We start from the raw sequence: 23,768 nt of genomic DNA, 5'->3' as shown, positions 1-23,768 counted from the left end.
GTGTGGATGCTGGGAGGATGTATCCCCTGGGTTGGAGAGTGTAGAATTAGGGCTCACTATCTTAGACTATCAAATGGCCTAGTGGTATTATCGCTAGACTATTAATACAGTAAAACGCAGCTAATGTTCTGGGGAGCCAGGTTCGAATCCTGCCATGGTAGAATTTGAATTCAATAAAAAAAATTCCTGGAATTAAGAATCTACTGATAACCATTGTCGATTGTTGGAATAACCAATCGGGTTCACTAATGTCCTTTAGGGAAGGAAATCTGCCGTCCCTACTCAGTCTCGTCTACATGTGACTCCAGAGTCACAGCAATGTGGTTGATTCTCAACTGCCCTCCAAGGGCAATGAGGGATTGGCAATCAATACTGTCCAACCAGCAACACCCATGTCCCACAAATGAATCAACAAAAATAAGGGTTGCCATTTAGGACAAAGATGGGAAAATCTTTCTTCACTGTCCCAGAAAGCTGTAGACTCCTGGTCCTATTTCTTAGAATCATTGAATCCCTACAGTACAGAGTCTGCACCAACCACAATCCCAGGGCCTGCTCCTCTAATCCTACATATCTACCCTGCTAATCCCCCTGACACTAGGGTCAATTCAGCATGGCCAATGCACCTAATCCATACACCTTTAGACTGTGGGAGAAACCAGAGCATCCAGAGGAAATGCATGCAGACACAGGGAGAACGTGTAAATTCCACACGTACAGTGACCCAAGGCCAGAATTGAACCCGGGTCCCTAGCGCTATGAGACAACAGTGCTAACCACTGTGCCACCGTGCCGTCCTCATGTGCTGAATTATTTCCCTCATACCACTTGAGTTAATAATCACTTTTAAAACAGAAAAACTGTTCGTCTTCAAAGCTTCACTCTTATGAAACTGACATCAAGTCTTGGAACCTGCACATGCACAGTTAAACATGGACGTCTAAAGTTGCTGTGCGTGCTGTTCTAAGGTTGCTGTTCGGGTGCTATTCTGATTGGCGGTTGGTGACTAGTGGAGTGCCGCAGGGATCAGTGCTGGGGCCTCAGCTATTTACCAGTTATATAGATGATCTGGAGGAGGGGGCTGAGTGTAGGGTGACAAAATTTGCTGATGACACAAAGATGAGTGGAAAAGCAAATTGTGCGGAGGGTGTGGAAAGTCTGCAGAGGGATCTGGATAGGCTGAATGAGTGGGCGAGGACCTGGCAGATGGAGTATAACGTTAGCAAGTGTGAGGTTATCCACTTTGGCAGGAATAATAGTAGGAGGGATTACTACTTAAAGGGTGAAAAGCTGCAGCATGCTACGGTGCAGAGGGACCTGGGGGTCCATGAGTCGCAAAAACCCAGTCTGCAGGTGCAGCAGGTGATCAAGAAGGCGAATGGTATGCTGGCCTTTATAGCGAGGGGGATAGAATATAAAAGCAGGGAGGTCTTGCTGCAACTGTGCAGGGCACTGGTGAGGCCGCAGCTGGAGTACTGTGTGCAGTTTTGGTTGCCGCACTTACGCAAGGATATTTTGGCCTTGGAGGGAGTGCAGAGGAGGTTCATTAGGCTGATACCGGAGATGAGGGGGTTGGACTACGAAGAGAGATTGAATAGACTGGGTCTGTACTTGCTGGAGTTTAGAAGGATGAGGGGGGATCTTATAGGGATGTATAAGATAATGAAAGGGATGGATAGGGTAGAGGTAGAGAGATCCTTCCCGCTTAGAAAGGACAGCAGGACTAGAGGGCACAGCCTCAAGATAGGTGGGGAGCAGTTTAGATCGGAGTTGAGGAGGAACTTCTTCACTCAAAGGGTGGTGAATCTCTGGAATTCTCTGCCCGTTGAAGTGGTGGAGGCTACCTCGCTAAATATATTTAAGTCACGGGTAGATAGGTTTTTGACAGACAAGGAAATTAAGGGTTATGGGGAGAAAGCGGGAAAGTGGAACTGATCCACTTCAGATCAGCCATGATCTTATTGAATGGCGGGGCAGGGCGAAGGGCTAGATGGCCGACTCCTGCTCCTATTTCTTATGTTCTTATCTTCTTATGTGATCTATGCATCAACACAGGGTTCACTACTGAAGCTTCCAGTGACTGCAAACATAGTTGGAATAATCAACCTCTTTTAAGTGTTTAGCCTTCTTGTAATACCACTGAAAAGGTTACACCCTGTTGAATGAGGTACAACTGGGTTATGAATGGCGTACCACGTTCATAACTATTGCTGAAAAATTTTCCTGACCTGCAAAATCACAGTAAGAAGTCTCATAACACCAGGTAAGAGTCCAACCAGTTTATTTGATAGTAATCCTACAAGCTTTCGGAAATGGTGTTCCTTCATCAGGTGTGTGGAAAGTTCTGCACCTTCCACCCACCTGACAAAGGGACACCGTTTCTGCAAGGTTGTGGGTTTACTATCAAATAAACTGGTTGGACTCGAACCTGGTGTTGTGAGACTTCTTTCTGTGTTTACCCCAGTCCAATGCCGGCATCTCCACATCATGTCTACTGCAAAACCAATGTCACATTTTTGGAATGCTGACTTTCTCCATTTTGATGAATTCAGCATTGTAATGCACTTCTTCACGTGTTAGTCCGTGATCTTCCTTAATCTATACGGAGGTTTCAATAATTTATTTTGTTCTCTGTAAAATGATAATTAAAATATTTAGGATAATAAATAAATAGGGTAAACAATAAATGCTGGCCAGCCAGCAATGCAAATGTCCCACGAATAAATAAAAAAATACATTTTATTTTCTGGTTTGTTGTCTGTCAGGATGTGATTGGTTGTTTGCGTCTTGGCACATTTATTTGATGACATTAATATTGCTGGATATTTTGAAATCCTGTTGGATTGCTGCCAGATTCAAACTATCATTGGGAAAGTTGAAACCCTACAGTGAATCCTATAATGCAGAACGAGACCATTTGGCCCATCGAGTCTGCACCAGCCATTATCCCACCCAGGCCCTATCCCCATAACCCCATACATTTACCCTCGTTAGTTCCCTGGCACTAAGGGGCAATTTACCACGGCCAATCCCCCCACACATCTTTGGACTGTGGGAGGAAACCGGAGCACCTGGAGGAAGTCCACGCAGACACAGGGAGGAAGTGCAGTCTCTGCATAGACGGTGACCCAAGCTGGGAATCGAACCCAGGTTCCTGGCACTGTGAGGCAGCAGTGCTAACCACTGTGCCACTCTGCTGCCCAAGGTTTTCTTCAAGGCTGGCATCAAGCTTTGCCACAAATCCAACTCAATAAATTAACAAAAAAAACCATACAGGGAAATAAACAAATATTAATTTAAACTGGCGATCATACTGATTGTTCAGAGTTATGTTACATGTGTCATTCCCCACACTGGTTCATGTATATAAATATAAGTTCATGAAACAAGATCATACTAAGTGATGCTATGAAAATTTCCTCTATTCAGCAAGGTTGTAAATAGTCTTAACATATTTAGAATTTGACTGGAGACTCGAGGGACCTTATTTCCCAATCCATTTAAAATGTCAGTCTATGTAGTGATCAGAATCTTTCAACGCTGTACTGATTTCACTGCATGTAGCGGGGGCAGCTAGTGCTGACACAACTTGTCCACACTGCACAGTAGATGGTCTAAATGTTCTCCAATTTCTGACTTCCTTCAGTAGTTATTAATACTGCAAACATCTGATTGAAGCTTCCTGCAGACCTAACTTTACTACAAAAATCACAGAACCCCTACAGTGCAGAAGGAGGCCATTCAGCCCATCAAACATTCACTGACAACAATCCCACCCAGGCCCTATCCCTGTAACCCCCATGTATTTACCCTGCTAATCGCTCGACACTAAGGGTCAATTTAGCATGGCCAATCCACCTGACCTGCTCATTGAATCATAGAATCCCTACCGCAGAGAAGGAGGCCATTTGGCCCATCAAGCCTGTACTGACCACAATCTCACCCAGGCCCTATTCCCGTAACCCTGCTAATCCCCCGATACTAGGATCAATTTAGCATGGCCAATCACCCTAACCTGCAAATCTTTGGAATGTGGGAGGAAACCCATGCAGACATGGGGAGAATGTGCAAACTCCACACAGACTGTCGCCCAAAGACAGAATTGAACTCGGGTCCCTGGAGCACGCTGTGAGGCAGCAGCACTAACACTGCCACTGTGCCTCATTGGAGCTTTAAGCTGGCTAAACATTTAACTGCATGAAATAGCTGGGATTTGAGGTTGTTTTCATTACAAAGAAGGTGGCTGCGAGGGGACCTTATTGAAACATATAAGATGATCAGAGGTTTGGATAGGGTGGACAGTGATAGCCTTTTTCCTCGGATGGAGAAAGCTAGCACGAGGGGGCATAGCTTTAAATTAAGGGGTGGTAGTTATAGGACGGATGTCAGGGGTAGGTTCTTTACCCAGAGGGTGGTGAGGGATTGGAATGCCCTGCCTGCTGCAGTTGTAAATGCGCCTAGTTTGGGGGCATTTAAGAGATCCGTGGATAGGTTTATGGATGGAAAGGGTTTGGTTTAAGTTAGAGGGTCATTGTTTTTTAACTGGTCGGCGCAACATCGTGGGCCGAAGGGCCTGTTCTGCGCTGTAGTGTTCTATGTTCTATGTTCTATGTGTATTTATTGCATTTTGAACTCCATCTTTTGTATTTGATGACTGTGGTGATCACCAGAGATTAAGTAGCACTTATTGATACTTAGGCAGCTGCCGTGATGGATGCAAAGAGCGTAAACAGTGGGAACTGACTCAAGCCCTCCCATCCATTTACTCTGTCTACACTTCCCACTGCCTTGGAAAAGCAGCCAGCATAATTAAGGACCCCAAGCACCTCGGACATTCTCTCTTTCACAATCTTCCGTCTGGAGAAAGATACAAAAGTCTGAGGTCACGTATCAACCGACTCAAGAACAGCTTCTTCCCTGCTGCTGTCAGACTTTTGAATGGGCTTACTTTGCAGAAGTTGATCTTTCTCTACACCCTAGCTATGACTGTAACACTATATTCTGCACTCTCTCCTTTCCTTCGCTATGAATGGTATGGTTGTCTGTGTAGCACGCAAGAAGCAATACTTTTCACTGTATGCTAATATATATGACAATAATAAATCAAATCAAATCAAAATCCTGACCATGACAAAAGGACAAGAGAATTAGCAGAATGGATACTTGTATTTTGGGGGAATTAGAGGTCCAGTTACCCTGATAAAAAGAACAAAGAAAATCACAACTCAGGAACAGGCCCTTCGGCCCTCCAAGCCTGCACTGACCACTTTGGACACCTCCGAGCAGCAGTAATTGTTTATAATTGAGGCCTTATAGAAGCAGAACGACAGTGTGGAAGCGTTAAGTGGAATTCAATCACTTCCAGTGACAGACATTGGAAACTGTTTTTATCACTTGTTTTTGGAAATTGTTCTCATGGGCGGAATGGGAAAATGTGATGAAGAATTTGATTTATCAATCATCACCGGTAAGACATAAATGAGTAAACAGTAGATCTTAAATAATTAAATTATCACTAATCTGACCTGTTACAGTGATACAAAATCACATCTGCGTGAGATTTCTCTTCTTAGGAACAAAAGAAAGACCAGCCAGTGCTTTAAGCTTATCCCATTCACTAAATTGCAATGAAGCATTTGATTTAAATAGCTCCAAAGTGAAATTATCATTGCAGTACACCTGGATAATGAAGAAGAAATGGGCACTTGCTCTCAGATTTAACTTGCAAACATGTTCTTTTTTTAACTCACAGAAGCTCCAGTATCCTCGCTGTATACTTGGAGTAACGAGACAATTCGAAACTCTTGGATTATTATTGGATCACTGCCACTCCTGATTGTGATATTGTTTGTATTAATTCTTGTTGTTCGAAGATTACATCAGAGGAAAGCAAGTACATCGTTTAAATCTACAGGTAACATTTTCACATTTTTGCTGACAATCCATTTCGTAACCACAAGTATATTTTTTAAAACTAGCCGAGTGACAGCATTGACAATCGAGTTCGGAAACTAAGTGAAAAATGTTTCCGACATCAAGATTCGAATGAATTGTGTTAAAATATTCAAATTTTATAATGATTAGATAAAAGATTAGATCTACTTGAGTCACTTCTTTGTTTGGAAACCATGTTTGGAACAAAGCATGATCAAAACCACTTTGTGTAGAGCGTATCTGATCGGCAACATCAGTGATGTTTCACAGTGAACTGTACAATGCCTGATCAGGAAGTTGATCTCAGTTGGACCAGATTATTGTCAGCATCAAACATAGGAAAAAAGCAAGTGTTGCAATTAATTCAGAAGGCGCCAAACTTGAAAAGCTTTTCACAATTTTTCTCTCCCCTAATTTTGACAAGAAGAGAAATGTCATGCCTCTTTTCAACAGAACTAATTCTGATTCACTAATGCAGAGATGAGTTCGTAGATTTAGTGGCCGAGGTTCTCCGGCCTCTCCTGTGGCTGGGATTTTCCAGTCCTGCTGCTATGAATTGGAGATCGAAGACTGAATTTTCTGTTCTCGCTGGCAACGGTTGCAGGGCATAAGATATCAGACCATTCCAGCCAGTGACTGGGAACAGAACCAGCGGCAACATGAATGGGCTTATTTTCAAGCAGTGAGTGGGTAGGATTTTGAATACACTGCCACATAGAATGGCAAATTCAGATTCAATAGCTCTGTTCAAAGGTAATTGGATAACTACTTGAAGGAGAAAACAAATCAGGGTTTTTTTCATTTGTTCATGGGTCATGGGTGTCATTGGCTGGGCTAGCATTTATTGTCCATCCCTAGTTGGCAGGGCAGTTGAGAGTCCTGTGGGCTCTGGAGTCATATGTAGGCCAGACCAAATTAGGAGCGCAGATTTCCTTCCCTAAAAGACATTAGTGAACTAGATGGGTTTTTCTGATAATGGTTTCATGGTCATCAGTCGATTCTTGATTCCAGATTTTTTTTTATTGAATTCAAATTCCATTATCTGCTGTGTTGGGATTTGAACCCAGATCCCCAAAATGTTAGCTCAATTTCTGGATTAATTGTCTAGTGATAATACCACTCGACCATCACTCCCCCAGAAGGGCAGGATAGGAAGTGGGACTGACTGTGCAGCTCTTCAGAATGGCTAACATAAACTTGATGGACCGAATGCCTTCCTTCTGTGCTGTACTATCGCCCATACTCTGCACAGCCAGTGTTGATTTTTGCATTGGAAAATAATAATCATCACTGGGAAGACATAAATGAGTAAACAGTAGATCTTAAATAATAAATTATCACTAATCTGACCTGTTACAGTGATGGAAAATCACATCAATGGCTGTGAGATTTCTCTTCTTAGGAACAAAAGAAAGGAGATAAATTGAAAGATCAGCCAGTGCTTTAAGCTTATCCCATTCACTAAATTGCAATGAAGCATCTTGACACTCACAGTTCGACCACCCAACAGTCATGTTTGCTTCTGGGAGAGGATAGCCAAGTTCCGCACACATGAGGATGGCCTCAATCGGGACCTTGGGTTCATGTCACGCTATCTGTAACCCCCACGACTTGCCAACTATCCTGTCTGGAGACAATACACATCTCTTTAACCTGTGCTTCACCCTCTCTCCACTCACATTGTCTGTACCTTTAAGACTTGATTAGTTGTAAAGACTCACATTCCAATCATTATGCTGTGGATTGAGTTTGTGTCTTTATATGCCCTGTTTGTAAATAGATCTTCCACTCACCTGACAAAGGAGCAGCGCTCCAAAAGATAGTGGCATTTGCTACCGAATAAACCTGTTGGACTTTAACCTGGTGTTGTGAGACTTCTTACAGAGGAAAAAAATACAAATATATAAAAAATATTTGTGTCAATTCAGGTAGAACATAATGACTGATTCAGGGGACAGCAGGGCTGATCATAGAGTCCTACAGTGCAGGAGGAGGCCATTCAGCCCATCGCGTCTGCACCAGCCACAATCCCACCCAGACTTGATCCCCATAAATCCATGTAATTACCCTAGCAGGCCCCCCCTGACACTAAGGGGCAATTCAGCATGGACAATCCACCTAACCTGCACATCTTTGGACTGTGGGAGGAAACCAGAGCACCCGGAGGAACCCCACACAGACACGGGGGGGAACGTGCAAGTTCCACACAGACAGTGACCCAAGCCAGGAATCAAACCCATGTCACTGGCGCTGTGAAGCAGCACTGCTAACCACTGCGCCACCATGCCCCTCCTTGTATGAGGAGAGGTTGACTAGGTTAGGATTGTTTTTGCAGGAGTTCAGACAAAGGAGGGGGGGAATCTCATAGTGACTTGTAAAATTCTAACAGGACTAGACAGGGTAGGTGCAGGAAAGATATTCCTGATGGTGGGAGTCCAGAACCAGGAGTCACAGACTGAGGATTCAGGGTAGACCATTTAGGATGGAGGTGAGAAGAAATTTCTTCACCCAAAGAGCAATGAGCCTGTGGAATTCATTACCACAGGAAATAGTTGATGCCAAAACATTGAATGTATTCAAGAGGCAGCTGGATCAAGCACTTGGGGTGAATGAGATCAAAGGCTATGGGGAGAAAGCAGGATTAGGCTACTGAACTGGATGATTAGCCATAATCGTAATGAATGGCAGAGCAGGCTCGAAGGGCCCAATGACCTCCTCCTGCTCCTATCTTCTATGTTTCTATAACATTGATCATGAGGCAGTTCACCCATATTCCACTCCTCTTTTATACATGGTGGTAACAGTCTCCTGAAACTTATTCAATTTCCTAATGAATGATTTCAATACATCAGCATGTACTGCTCAAACTGGCAACTTATTTCAAAGATCTCTGATTCTCTGCACAATCCTGACATCCAACCTGGTTCTGTACTTAAGTAACGTACACACGCTTTCCTGAAATGGTTTATAATCCTAGCCCCTTTGTTAAGGACTATTCTGGGTGAGGTGTGCTCCTGGGATGATCAATCTGAGCTAAAGTATATGTTTTTCTCAAATAAAAATATGCAAATCTCTGACCCTCTGGGATTGGATTCAAAAATGTGCAGGTTAGGTGGATTGGCCATGCTAAATTGCCCCTCAGTGTTCTGAGATGTGTAGGTTAGATTGATTAGCCATGGTGAATGTGCAGGGTTACTGGGATAGGGCAGGGGAAAAGGCCTGGGTAAGGCACTCTGTCAGAGATTCTGTGCAGACTCGATGGGCCAAATGGCCTCCTTCTGCATGGTAGGCATTCTATGATTCTATAGGATTAGAATCATAGACTCTTGGTAGCCAGTGCAGACAGGACGGGCAGAAGGGCCTCTGTGCTAAAAGCTCTTTGACTCTCTCAAATAAGGATTTTGAAGCTGTTTATTAAACAACTGACACTCTCCTTGACATTGGTCGAATAAGAACATTAGAAATAGAAACAGGAGTAGATCATTTTGCCTCTCGGGCCTATTCCTCCATTCAATAAGCTCAAGACCGATTGGATTGTGGCTGTGGCTCCATTTTCCTGCCTGTCCCCATGATTCTCAACTCCCTCCTCGATCAAAAGATCTGTCTAGCTCAGCCTTAGATATGTTCAATGACTTGTTTGGGTGGCAGAGTGGCAGCACTGCTGCTTCACAGCGGCAGGGCCCCAGGTTCAATTCTAGCCTTGGGTCACTGTCTGTGTGGAGTCTGTACATTCTCCCTGTGTCTATGTGGTTTCCTCCGGGTGCTCTGATTTCCTCCCACAGCCCAAAGATGTGCAAATTAGGTTGATTAGCCATGATAAATTGAGGGATTAGCAGGGTAAATATGTGGGTTACAGGAATAGGGCCTGGGTGGGATTGTGGTCAGTATAGACTTGATGGGCAGAATGGCCCCCTTCTGTACTGTAGGGACACTATGAAAAGGAGGGATTTGTGGGTACTTGTTTCTACTCTTTCTTAATTTATGTTACAAGGCCATTATTATAATCAATCTATTTATTTATATATTCCACTTGCAGAGGCTGCATTCGATAGAGATGTTGATGCTTCAAATTTCAAGGAAGAATCTCTGGCTAAAGATGTGCAGGAATTCCGTCCCGTAAGGAATCAACAATTTGACCTGTCGATGCAGTGTGAGATTTCCAATTGCATCTCTCGAGAAAATGAAATGGGAAAGTTGATGATGGGTGCTGGTGGAAATTGTGACTGTGCTACTTCACTTCCTTTACCAGCCACTGAAGAAGGAGCAACAATTCTTGTCACAACCAAAACTGTCGAATGGAGTGGCTATCACTGATCTTCAAGACTGTTGATTACCTGACAAAAAGCCCTCAGCAGAATCGTTACCGAAAAATGTCTCAGTGAATCTGAAGCCATTCCTGAAGAAACAAGTCATGGAATTACTGTAAATTTAGAACATTACAGCGCAGTACAGGCCCTTCGGCCCTCGACGTTGCGCCGTCCAGTGGAACCAATCTAAAGCCCATCTAACCTACACTATTCCAATATCATCCATATGTTTATCCAATGACCATTTAAATGCCTTTAATGTTGGCGAGTCCACTACTGTTGCAGGCAGGGCATTCCACACCCTTACTACTCTCTGAGTAAAGAAACTACCTCTGACATCTGTCCTATATCTATCACCCCTCAATTTAAACATAAGAACATAAGAAATAGGAGCAGGAGTAGGCCATCTAGCCCTTCGCCCTGCCCCGCCATTCAATAAGATCATGGCTGATCTGAAGTGGATCAGTTCCACTTTCCCGCTTTCTCCCCATAACCCTTAATTCCCTTGTCTATCAGAAACCTATCTACCCATGACTTAAATATATTCATATTTATAAAATATATAAACATATACATTTAAAGCTATGTCCCCTTGTGCTAGCCATCTCCATCTGAGGAAAAAGGCTCTCACTGTCTACCCTACCTAACCTTCTGATCATTTTCTGCAGCTCTATTAAGTCACTTCTTAACCTTCTCTCTAATGAAAATAGCCTCAAGTCCCTCAGCCTTTCCTCATAAAATCTTCCCGCCATACCAGGCAACGTCCTGGTAAATGTCCTCTGCACCCTTTCCAGTGCTTCCACATCTTTCCTATAATGTGGCGACCAGAACTGTATGTACAGCAGCAACATGACCTCATGGCTCCTAAATTCAATCCCTCTACCAATAAAAGCTAACACACTGTACACCTTCTTAACAACCCTTTCAATCTGGGTGCCAAGTTTCAGGGATCTATGCACATGGACACCGAGATCTCTCTGCTCATCCACGCTACCAAGTATCTTACCATTAGCTCAGTACTCTGTATTTCTGTAACTCCTTCTAAAGTTAATCACTTCACACTTCTCTGCATTAAACTCCATTTGCCACCTCTCAGCCCAGCTCTGCAGTTGTCCCTCTGTAACCTGCAACGTCCTTCCGCATTGTCCACAACTCCACCGACTTTAGTGTTGTCCACAGATTTATTAACCCATCCTGCTACGCCTCATCCAGGTCATTTATAAAAATGACAAACAGCAGTGGCCCCAAAACAGACCCTTGCGGTACGCCACTAGCAACTGAACTCCAGGATGAGCGTTTCCCATCAACCACCGCCCTCTGTCATCTTACAGCTGGCCAATTTCTGATAAAACTGCTAAAGCACCCTCAATCCCATGCCTCTGTATCTTTTGCAATAGCTTACCGTGGGGCACCTTATCGAATGCTTTACTGAAATCCATGTACACCACATCAATTCTTTATCCTCATCCACCTCTTTGGTCACCTTCTCAAAATAAGGTTTGTGAGGCGTGACCTACCCTTCACAAAACTGTGTTGACTATCCCTAATCAAATTATTCCTTTCTAGATGGTTATGTGCATGAGTCGCAAAAACCCAGCTTGCAGGTGCAGCAGGTGGTCAGGAAGGCGAATGGGATGCTGGCCTTCATACTGAGGGGGATTGAATATAAAAGTAGGGAGGTCTTGCTGCGGCTGTATAGGGCATTGGTGAGGCCGCAGCTGGAGTACTGTGTGCAGTTTTGGGCGCCGTACTTACGCAAGGATATTTTAGCCTTGGAGGGAGCGCAGAGGAGGTTTACTAGGCTGATGCCGGAGTTGAGGGGGTTGAGCTATGAGGAGAGGCTGAATAAACTGGGCTTGTACTCGTTAGAGTTTAGAAGAATGAGGGGAGAGCTCATTGAGATGTATAAGATGATGAATGGGATGGATAGGATAGAGGTGGAGAGACTCTTCCCGCTCAGAAAGGATAGTAGGACTAGGGGGCATAGCCTCAAGATAGAGGGGGGGCGGTTTAGAACAGAGTTGAAGAGGAACTTCTTCACTCAAAGGGTGGTGAATCTCTGGAATTCTCTGCCCGTTGAAGTGGTGGAGGCTGCCTCGCTAAATATTTTTAAGACGCGGGTTGATGGGTTTTTGATGAGAGAGGGGATTAAGGGTTATGGGGAGAGGGCGGGAATGTGGAACTGAGCCACGACAGATCAGCCATGATCTTATTGAATGGTGGGGCAGGCTCGAAGGGCTAGTTGGCCTACTCCTGCTCCTATTTCTTATGTTCTTATGTTCTTAAATCCTATTTCTTATAATGCTTCTAGATGATGATAAATTCTAGCCAGCCAACATTGCCAACCTTGTCGACAAATGTAGTTGATGTATTGAAAATATTACATAGTATTTTGGTGATAGGCAAAGTGTAATTTCTTTGCTTGAGTAGGAGCGTGATACATTGGCCGGAATTTTACTGCTCCATCCGCCACAGGAATCGGAACCGATGATCGGCAGACAATGGGAATGATGAGCGAGGCCGTAAAATCCCACCCATTGTATTTTTCCCAGTGAAGTAGTATATAAGGCTAGATTTTACCTGCCTATATTGTCTCTTGCCCACCCAGTGAACCCACTTCCACAATGCAGTAGATGGGCAAACACTGAAATCGGCAACATGGCCACCACATTTAAATACATAATCAAGGGTCAATTGAACTTGTAAACAAGGCAATGGACCTCAATAATATGCTCCCATACCACTGTATGGTTGGCACGCACAGTCAGGTGGGAGTGGGCAGGCTGTTTTTGTTCAGCTTTTACAAGGATGGGAAAAAATTGAGGGGGGGGTACTATCCTTAGAAAGTTGCCCCCTTGAGCCCCCTTTTACATATCTGCTTGCTCTTCAAAGGCCATCACCCCCACCTTTAATTGGCCACTTAAAGACCTGACTTGAGTTGAGAGTGGGTGAGCCATCTGATCCCATCCCCAGTGCTGGTAACATTCCACTGTGGCTTGTAGCTCTAACTATGCCGCTCCATCCAGGCCTGCTGGTCTGTTACCGATTGTAGGGTGGGCATGAAATTCCAGCCTTTGAGTATCTTGGTCCCCCATACCAACAAGGATATTAAAGTACTGAAGAAAGTACAGAAAGGATTTAGAAGGATTGTAACAGAAATAACACCCATCTGAAATGATTGCATGGCCTGAGGTACTTTCTCTGGAATTTAGAAGACCTGACAGAAGTCTTTAAAATTATTATTTTTTATTATTCGTTCATGGGACATGAGTGTTGCTGGCTGGCCAGCATTTATTGCTCTTCCCTTGTAGCACTTAGAGGGCAATTGAGAGTCAACCACATTGCTGTGGCTCTGGAATCACATGTAGGCCAGACTGAGTAAGGACGGCAGATTTCCTTCCCTAAAGGACATGAGTGAACTGGATGGGTTTTCCCAACTATCAACATTGGTTTTATGGTCATCAGTAGATTCTTAATTCCAAATTATTTCTATTGAATTCAAATTCCATCATCTGCCATGGCGGGATTCGAACCTGGGTCCCCAAAACATGAGCTGAGTTTCTGGATTAGTAGTCAAGCAATAATAACACTCGGCCATCACCTCCCCAGATTGCCTCCACATAATCCCATTATGAAGGGATTTGAAAGTGTGGATGTGAGGAAATAGTTTTCACGTGTGGATGAATCCAGAACATGGGGCATAAAATTTAAGATAGACACAAACAGGTTAAATAAACTGACATTCACATGTGAGTGTGCAACATGCTGCCACATGGTGTGCCTGGAGTAGACAGCGCTGATTTATTTAATGGGAGGACTGGAGCGTACAAGAGAAATAAAGGATTGGAAGGCTAGGGGACAGGGTGGGAAGAGGTAATTAAAGTGTTAGGAGGCTAATGTAAAATACAATCACTGACCTCAAGCAATTAGGCATAGTAGCCTGCTTCCGGGCTATAGGCTCTATAATGTAATTCTCTGTAGATTTTAAGATTGTTGAACCTCGTAAAGTAAGAACAAAAAGAGGTTATGTCCCTTACTTCACTTTGCGTTTGTCTTCTCGGGAAATTAACTGACTGTTTTTTCCTAAAACCCATCTTGTCATGTAAAAGCTGCGATTAGTGCAGGTCTTCAAATCTTCTTTCCGGTTTATTCCATGAATCAATGATTCTGTGACCTTAAAATTTCACTGTATGAATAATCATGTATAAACATATTTCTATGAAAAGCCTGTGTGTGCTTTCTGAATCGAGGTGTTAATTGATTTGAAATGAATAGATTGATGTGCCTGTAAAAATGCTGAGGAAAGGAATTTCATATGATTGCGTTAATCATTGGTATGTGAACACTTAATCGGTGTAATGTTCTGCCCTTCTGCTCTCATGTTCTGCCCCACTGACTTTCTGAAAAGTCTTGGGTTGTTAGAACTGGAAACATGCTCAGAGAAGCACCCCAGTCCTGTCACTACTTCCCACTTTCTCCAAAGGGCAATCACAGAAGCCCAAAACGTGTGCGGGTATACACACATTACATAGAACTCTGGCATGTTTCCCCTCCCCCACCACCCCCCTCGCCCTTTCATCTAATTAAATCCTGGATGCAGGAGGTCAGAGTTCTAAATTCGGTGGGGGTTTGGCATGGTGGGGCATGGGGACATCTTACTTTATTTTAAGAAATCTCAGAGCGTTGCTGTGCACAATTTTTTCTGCCAGAAATATGATTTAGTCAGCTTGGCAACTGTCTGGTTTCTCCTGCTCCGGCAAGTCTGTGTCCTCAGGACTGCTGCAACTCCTCAGCGGAGGCCTGAAAACAGTCTGCAAACACAAGCTGGGCCAACAGGGGGAAATTTCCAGGTCTGTTTGAGGTCTCTCCCACTGGAGCTGCTGCACAGATTGAAAGCCCAATGCTTAAATGTTGAAAAATTCAGCCCGAGGTTAAATTATTGTGTAGCTTCTTCAGCATATTATCATGCCCTCTGGTCTTTTATTCCTGACATTTATCTACATCTGCCTTGGTTCTCTTTGCTTATTTAGAATACACTTAAAAACCATCATTATTTAAACATTTTGGTGCGGTTATGTTGATCATGGATTAAGAAGAATTCTAACAACTCTTTGGGCCTCTGTTTTCTTGGACTTACAATTATTTTAGTTTCCTTTCTAACTGCTTCAAGTCAATTAATTTCACTGTTTATACAACAATTAGTTTGAATGATTGTAATTATTAATATGGAGTCTTTCACTCTTAATTTACATCACTCTTTTATTCTTGGTTTTCTCACTCCTCCTTCACTCTACATTTCTCTATCTCTCTCTCCTTTTACCTACCAGAAGCTTCTATTCAGGCTAAAAAAAATTTCAAAATTATTTATATACAAGAAAAAGACACAGCAGCAGCTGATCAGACAAATATTTAGCAAGCAATACAAAATCTATTCACAAGGATTCACTATAGTTTCTGTTAAAGCCTGGAACTCCCCTTCCTAATAGCATTGTGATTGTACATAAGAACATAAGAACATAAGAAATAGGAGCAGGAGTAGGCCATCCAGCCCTTCGAGCCTGCCCCGCCATTCAATAAGATCATGGCTGATCTGTCGCTGCTCAGTTCCACTTTCCCGCCCTCTCCCCATAACCCTTAATCCCCTCTCCTATCAAAAACCCATCAACCCGCGTCTTAAAAATATTTAGCGAGGCAGCCTCCACCACTTCAACGGGCAGAGAATTCCAGAGATTCACCACCCTTTGAGTGAAGAAGTTCCTCCTCAACTCCGTTCTAAACCGCCCCCCTTTTATCTTGAGGCTGTGCCCCCTAGTCCTATTGTCTTTTTTGAGCGGGAAGAGTCTTTCCACCTCTATCCTATCCACCCCATTCATCATCTTATACGTCTCAATGAGATCTCCTCTCATTCTTCTAAACTCTAACGAGTACAAGCCCAGTTTATTCAGCCTCTCCTCATAGCTCAACCCCCTCAACTCCGGTATCAGCCTAGTAAACCTCCTCTGCACTCCCTCCAAGGCCAAAATATCTTTGCGCAGGTGCGGCGCCCAAAAATGCACACAGTACTCCAGTTGCGGCCTCACCAATGCCCTATACAGCTGCAGCAAGACCTCCCTACTTTTATATTCAATCCCCTTCGCTATGAAGGCCAGCATCCCATTCGCCTTCCTGACCACCTGCTGCACCTGCAAGCTGGGTTTTTGCGACTCATGCACAAGGACCCTGAGGTCCCTCTGCACCGTCGCCTGCTGCAGTTTTTCGCCTCGTAAGTAATAGTCCTTCCTACCATTCTTCCTACCAAAGTGGACCACATGGACTATGCCACATGGACTGCAGCAGTTCAAAAAGGCAGCTCACAGCTACCTATGAGGTCTTGTGGCATAGTGCTGGTGTACCTACTTCAGGACCAGAAGCTCTTGGTTCAATTCCAATGCCAGCACTTGTTGGCTTTGGAAAGGGCATTCATAATGCGATTCAATGGGCTGGTAATCAGCTCAGGAATCCTTCCACCACCTAAGGGTGGCACAGTGGCAAGAGTGGCATGGTTAGCACTGCTGCCTCACAATGCCAGGGCCCTAGGTTTGACTCCCTGCTTGGGTCACTATCTGTGTTGAGTTTGCATGTTCTCCCCTTGTCTGCATGGGTTTCCTCTGGGTACATGATAGTGACTTTTAAGGGGAGTCTTGACGAATACATGAATAGGATGGGAATGGAGGGACATGGTCCCTGGGAGGGGGGGGGTTAGTTCAGTTGGGCAAGCTTGGAGGGCTGAAGGGCCTGTTTCTGTGTCGTAATTATCTATGTTCTTTATTCCAGTTTCCCCCCACACTCTGAAAGACACGCTGGTTAGGAGCATTGTTCGTAATCCATGCTAAATTCTCCCTCAGGGTTCCCGAACAGGCACCATAGTGCGGTGACTAGGGCACTTTCACAGTAACTTCATTGCACTGTTGATGCAAATCCCACAATGGAAAAAAAGTGCTTTGCTAGTGATGCCCATATCCCATGAAAGAACATTAAAAAAGAAAATTAGCTAACCCCATGATTGTATACCTTCAACAGGGAAATTCATAATATTGTGAGTTACTTAAAATTCTCAGGTTGAACTTTCTTTTGCTTTCAGTAAAGCAATCGGTAATTTAAAAAGAGCATCTTTAAAGACACATCTTTATCACCCTGCACTGCATCTTTAAATGAAGACGTGTTTGGAAAAACTCAGCAGGTCTGGGGGGGGAGAGAAAGTTTCAAGAGTTCTCCACTTTCTGGCGCACCTCCCTTGGAGTTGCTCTGCCGGGTTGGAGCATGCGCAGCTGGCGGGCAAATCAGTTCGCCGGCGGCGGCCGCTGATCTGTGGCGGGGGGAGGGGGGAGGCGAGGGTGCGCTTGCGCGGGCAGTGGCGAGATGACGCATGCGCGCCGGCCGGACGGTGAGTGGCTGGGGGCGCGCGCGGGGGGTGGAGGGGGCCCCCGGAAAATGGTGGCGGCTCGGTGTCAGGGCCAGGATGTTATTAACGTGTCAGCCGGTCCCCTGATCCGCGCTGCTGTGTGGGGCTGAACAGCGGGGGAAAGATGAGTGGTAAATATGTGCGATCAGAGTGCTCTCTGCTGCTGTTGTTGTTGTTGTTGTTGTGAGGTGTTGTGGGCTCGGCTTGGTTGTCAGGCTGAGCCTGAGCGCGGCGGTGTCCGGGGGGGGGGGGGCGGTGAGGGAGTGGGGGCTGTCCTCCTGATGGTGACAGTCCAGGGGATTGAAACCTCTCTGCCTTATCATCAACTTCATCACAGCACAGGCTCTGTCTCTCTTTTAAATCTGACCCTTCCACTGCATCATTCCCACCACTTTCCTCCTCCTCCCAATAAAACTATATGTATATATTTTTTTGAATCTGGCTGTGATTCTTCCTTTTGTGTTTTTCCTTTCCAACCCCCTCACTTTTAGTTTAGTGTACGCTTATATTGCCCTGAAGTGACTGTGAAAATCCCCCAGTTGTCACACTCTGGCTCCTGCTCAGGTACGCTGAGGGAGAATTTAGTCTGGCCAATGCTTCTAACTCCTGACGAAGGGACGAGGCTGTCCCGAAAGCTTGGGGCTTTTGCTACAAATAAACCTGTTTGGACTTTAAACTGGTGTCGTGGGATTTCTTTCTGTTTTTACCCCAGTCCAATGCCGGCATCTCCACATCAATGCATCTAACCACAGTCTTTCGGACTGTGGGAGGAAACCCGCGCAGACATGGGGAGAACGTGCAAACTCCATACAGACAGTGACCCAAGCTGGGAATTGAACCTGGGTTCTTAGTGCTGTGAGGCAGCAGTGCTAATCGCTGTGCTGCCCTGTTCATGCAGCGTAGTGATTGTGATCATAGTAGCAAAGTATGGGGGGGGGGGGGTGGAATGACATGAGGCATTTTGTCAGCTGGAGGGGGTTGATTAGTAGTGACCCAGAAAGACCACACTCACTGCAGGAAATTAAACATACACACTCACACAACTTGTCAGTTCAAATGCTGGAGTTGCTAAGGCTGGTTACATAATCAGGGCAAAGCACTTAAGAGCTGTTTACTGGAGGAAGTTGGAACAGTTTCACAAAGTCAGGGCTTTTGCTAGGAAGGAAGACAAGCTGTTGGCTCAATTGGTTAGAAAGTTTCTAAGCCATGATAATTTAGGAGCACAGTCTTCTGTTGTACAAACCACTCCTTTGCAGTAGTTTAATGCGATTAAGGAAAAGATTTGTAACAGACCCAAATAAATGCTTCCTTCACACTCACTTTCTATTTTGTCAGCAAAGCAAAATAAATTGAGGGTTTGGGATATGCATGTTATTCTTTCCTGCTTAAGAAAATTATTCAGTTTAGTAGCTCCTTTATACAAGAAGATAACCTAGTCGTGGATTGCTCAGTGTTGTACTGCCGCGTTTGACACTATATATATTTCTCAGTGTCTTGACAGTTGAGAAAAAACAAAACCTATCCAACACTGTTTACTTATTCTAATTTTGTTTATAGTGACAAAGGATGGTAACATGCTTCTTGTCCTGTAATTATAAAACCATCAACTTTTGGAATCATTGAGAATGACTTGTTCACTGCACCTATCAGTGAAAGATGGAAATTCCATTTATTTACCTGTTAATGAACTCTTAACTGGTTGCACTTTGCTCTGTTGTGTTTAATGCAGCAGGTAAAACGGTGAGGGTCTAAAACAGTTGCTTTTCTTTCACACATAACATAAATGGAGGTCACCGATTGTATTGAGTGGATTTTTCTGAAAAATGCTTGGTGTATAAATGTCGTACATGAAAGAAGTGATGCCATTTTTAATGAGGATGAATTTTGCACAATTTTTCTTGTGCTTGATGCCTGATAATGTGGAAGAGAAGATAAAATTTATTTTTGGCTACCCTGAATAGGGCTCATAATTGGAACGTTCCACATAGGTTTAAAATTTCAGATATTTATTGATGTGTTCTTTTCTCTGACTTAGTCTAGTTTGGGCAGCATGGTGGCATAGTGGATAGCACTGCTCTGCCTCATAGTCGTGATGTGGAGATGCTAGCGTTGGACTGGGGTAAACACAGGAAGAAGTCTCACAACACCAGGTTAAAGTCCAACAGGTTTATTTGGTATCAAAAGCCACTAGCTTTTGGAGCGCTCTTCCTTCATCAGGTGAGTGGGATTTCAATTCACAAGCAGCATATAAAGACACAAACTCAATTTACAAAATAATTTTTGCAAAATCGCTTGCAAAATCACACTAACTGTCCTGTCTGGAGACAATACACATCTCTTTAACCTGTGCTTAACCCTCTCTCCACTCTCACTGTCTGTACCTTTAAGACTTGATTACCTGTAAAGACTTGTAAAGATTCCAAACATTATTTTGTAAATTGGGTTTGTGTCTTTATATGCCCTGTTTGTGAACTGAAATCCCACTCATCTGATGAAGGAGCAGTGCTCCGAAAGCTAGTGGCTTTTGCTACCAGATAAACCTGTTGGACTTTAACCTGGTGTTGTGAGACTTCTTACCTCCTCATAGTACCAGGGACCTGGGTTTGGTTCTGTTCTTGGGTGACTGTGCACATTCTCCCCATGTCTGCACAGACTTCCTCAGGGTGCTCCAGTTTCTCCCCCTCACTCCAAAGATGTGCGTGCTAGGTGGATTGACCAAATAAAATTTCCCCTTACTTTTGAAAGATGTCTAAGTTAGGCAAATTAGCCATCGTAAATGCGCAGGGTTATGGGGATAAGGCATTGGGTGTGGTGAGCTGGACGGTGATCCTGAAGATGCTGTTAGGGAAATTGGTGCAGACTCGATGGACTAAATAGCTTCCTGCCCTGTAGTGATTCTATGGATTAGTATTTTGGAATCGTTTTACGAAGTAGTAGGTTATTTTATCACAAATTTAGCTTAACGCACAATCCTGTACTTTTCTTTTGGTAAGGGCAAAGTGCTCAGAAAATACTACAGATAACCATTCTTGCCCTTTAAAAATAACCTAAGTTAGTTTATCCAACCTGAATTCTGTTTCTATTAAAAGTGCACATTAATAAATTAAATTATTTACTTTCTATTAAAGGAATAGGTAGCATGTTTGTAACCTAATAAGAGATTTTCTAAATGTAGATGAGTGTTCTTGTACAGTAGAATACTAATAAATGATTTGTGTCTGGGATTTCTTACATAATCGTCAGTCAGGATGTTTCTGGAGAGCTTTGAATGTAAGCCAAGTTTTTTGCATTGTCAGCTTTGGAGAAAATGAGAATGGACCTTTTCTTAAGTGACAGTTTGCGAAACTTATTTCAACATGCATTATTGTTAATCATGAGTGATTAGCGTCGATGAATGATATTTTTAGATCAAAATGAGTGACACCTAGCAACTTGCAGTTTAGTCTGTTAGTCAGTTAGCCCGTTAGTCAGTTAGCCCTGCAAACAAAGTGCCAGTAGAGATCACTCACGATACTGGCTGAGTGTCACTTGTAGCAAACTTTGTCTTTCCAGAATTGGTTTGTTCAGCATCTAACAACATGCAGACCTCACCAAAGTACTGAGGCTGCATTTCCATCATCACCAATCATTAGTCAACCAGTAGCTGGTTATCGAGCAAAGTTGGCAAAAGACTAGAAGCTGGTCACTTGTTCGCTTTTTCTGCTAGAAATGGAAGTTAATGGAGTTGTGGAAAACTGTAATTAAGCATGTATAATGAGAGTGGAACTTGTATTTCCATATTGAAAGCTTGCCGTGTGAACGGTTGGTTTTGTTAACGACTGCAGTATTGTTGAGTTCACAATCTCTCTATTCTCTGATATTGAAGAAGTTGTTGAAATTCATATAACAACCAATGTTTTGAAGTTAGTTTTACCCTTCTGTTATAATATTGGCTTTTCTTCTTTTGTTATGGTGCCTTCAAGTCCACAACATTATGTTGGAATCCAGTGACTGATGAACACCTAATATAGTTTTGAAGAATGCAGTTTAAAAAAAAATTCTTTTGTTCAGGACACTTACGAAGGATTTTGAATTAATGAAAGTTTGTTTGTTTTCTCACAGTTAGTAGTAAGGTTGAAGCCAGCACTGGGACTGGGCTAAGTTAATACCTTGGTAACATTTCACCATGTAATAAATTGGCAACAGTACTTCAAGAATAAATATTACGTTGAACACAGAAGAAAGAACTTTCTTGTTTCTACATTTTGAATGCACTTTTTGAATTGAATATTGTTTGTTTACATGTTTAATATTAAACAAACTTGTTCTTTTATAGTCTGAACCGCAGTTTGATGGGGTTTATGTTATTTTCCCCACTGAAGATGGGATTATCTGATAACAAGGAATCCAGGAATCTGGACTTCAGTGACAAAAGTTTCTTGATTTGATTCATGAGCCTTATTATATTTATCTAGCCATTTGGCATAATCTCGTTGTCGGGGAATGGAGGCTTGTTAATGGAGGAAGGTGGTGATGCTAAAGTTTAGAAGAACACAGTGTCACAGCACCAGGGACCCGGGTTTGATTCCCGGCTTGGATCGCTGTCTGTGCAGAGTTTGCACGGTCTTCCCATGTCAGTTTGGGTTTCCTCTGGGTGCTCTAGTTTCCTCCCGCACTCCAGATATGTGTGGGTTAGGTAGATTGGCCATTGCTAAATTGCCCTTTAATGTCAGGGGGACTAGCTAGGATAAATGCATAGTGTTGTGGGGATAAGAACGGGGTGGGATTGCAGTTGGTGCAAATTGCCTCCTGCACTATAGGGATTCTATGATCTACTCGAGAAACTCAAAAACATAACATCAGTTTAAGCGTTTTTTTTACCATGTGTTTGTACTTAATGATGATCAGTTTATCCCAGAACAGTAACCAAAACCTGAATTTAATTTCAACCTCTTTCCTTGTACAAAACTTCTTTGAATTGTGGATAAGTTTTGTCCTCAATTATGTTGACAGTTTGTTCAGTAATAAATAATGGATAAACTCAGCAGGTCTGGCAGCACCTGTGGGGAGAGAGAATCAGTTAAGGTTTCGAGTCCATATGACCCTTCTACAATGCATGTATTAATTGTACTTGGGAAATAAATGCTTTTCAAAATGTTGTACTGAAGTGCAGATTTTCCCTGTACCTGTCAAGCAAAACCTTATTTAATGCCCCAGATTGTTACATTTATAGCAGTATAAACATCCTCATGAACTGTGTGACCTGAGTAGTAGCATGATGTTGTTTGGAATGCCTAAGAAAATGCGATCTTTTTAAATACTAACCTGTATTCTGAATGTACAAGTTTGAAGTAATATATGACGATTAAAAGGAACAGGTGACATTACATTGAATGTACAGCTCAGAAATAGGACATTCAATCCTACTGGCATTTATATTCCATAGAACCAAAGAAAATTACAGCTCAGAAACAGGCCTTTTGGCCCTTCTTGTCTGTGCCGAACCATTTTTTGCCTAGTCCCACTGACCTGCACTTGGACCATATCCCTCCACATCTCTCTCATCCATGAACCCGTCCAAGTTTTTCTTAAATGTTAAAAGTGACCCCGCATTTATCTGGCAGCTCATTCCACACTCCCACCACTCTCTGCGTGAAGAAGCCCCACCCCAATATTCCCTTTAAAATGTTCTCCTTTCACCCTTAACCCATGCCCTCTGGTTTTTTTCTCCCCTAGTCTCAGTGGAAAAAGCCTGCTTGCATTCACTCTATCTATACCCATCATAATTTTATACACCTCTATCAAATCTCCCCTCATTCTTCTACGCTCCAGGGAATAAAGTCCTAACCTATTCAATCTCACTCTGTAACTCAGCTTCTCAAGTCCTGGCAACATCCTTGTGAACCTTCTCTGCACTCTTTCAACCTTATTTACATTCTTCCTGTAACTAGGAGAGCAAAACTGTACACAGTACTCTAAATTCGGCCTCATCAATGCCTTATATAACCTTACCATAACACTCCAACTTTTATACTCGATACTCCGATTTATAAGGCCAGTGTACCAAAAGTGCTCTTTACGACCCTGTGATGCCCTTGTCACCTCAG

The 23,768-nt window shown here is 43.4% G+C and overlaps 1 protein-coding gene across 1 annotated transcript in view; it reads left to right on the top strand.

Annotated features, from left to right (window-relative positions):
• The first annotated feature begins 17,699 nt into the window (after positions 1-17,699).
• The window catches only part of snx29 (sorting nexin 29), a 538,494-nt gene continuing 532,425 nt past the window's right edge, over positions 17,700-23,768 (top strand). Inside the window, exon 1 of the mRNA XM_080207008.1 lies at positions 17,700-17,813. Within this exon, the coding sequence (XP_080063134.1) occupies positions 17,807-17,813 (7 nt within the window). The 5' untranslated portion in view covers positions 17,700-17,806. The remainder of the gene's footprint in view (positions 17,814-23,768) is intronic.

This window comes from Carcharhinus amblyrhynchos, chromosome 18, assembly GCF_965287045.1.
Source record: "Carcharhinus amblyrhynchos chromosome 18, sCarAmb.v2.hapA, whole genome shotgun sequence".
Lineage (NCBI taxonomy): Eukaryota > Metazoa > Chordata > Chondrichthyes > Carcharhiniformes > Carcharhinidae > Carcharhinus > Carcharhinus amblyrhynchos.
Note: the sequence above shows the minus strand (reverse complement) of the source record. Positions and strands in the feature narration are given on the sequence as shown.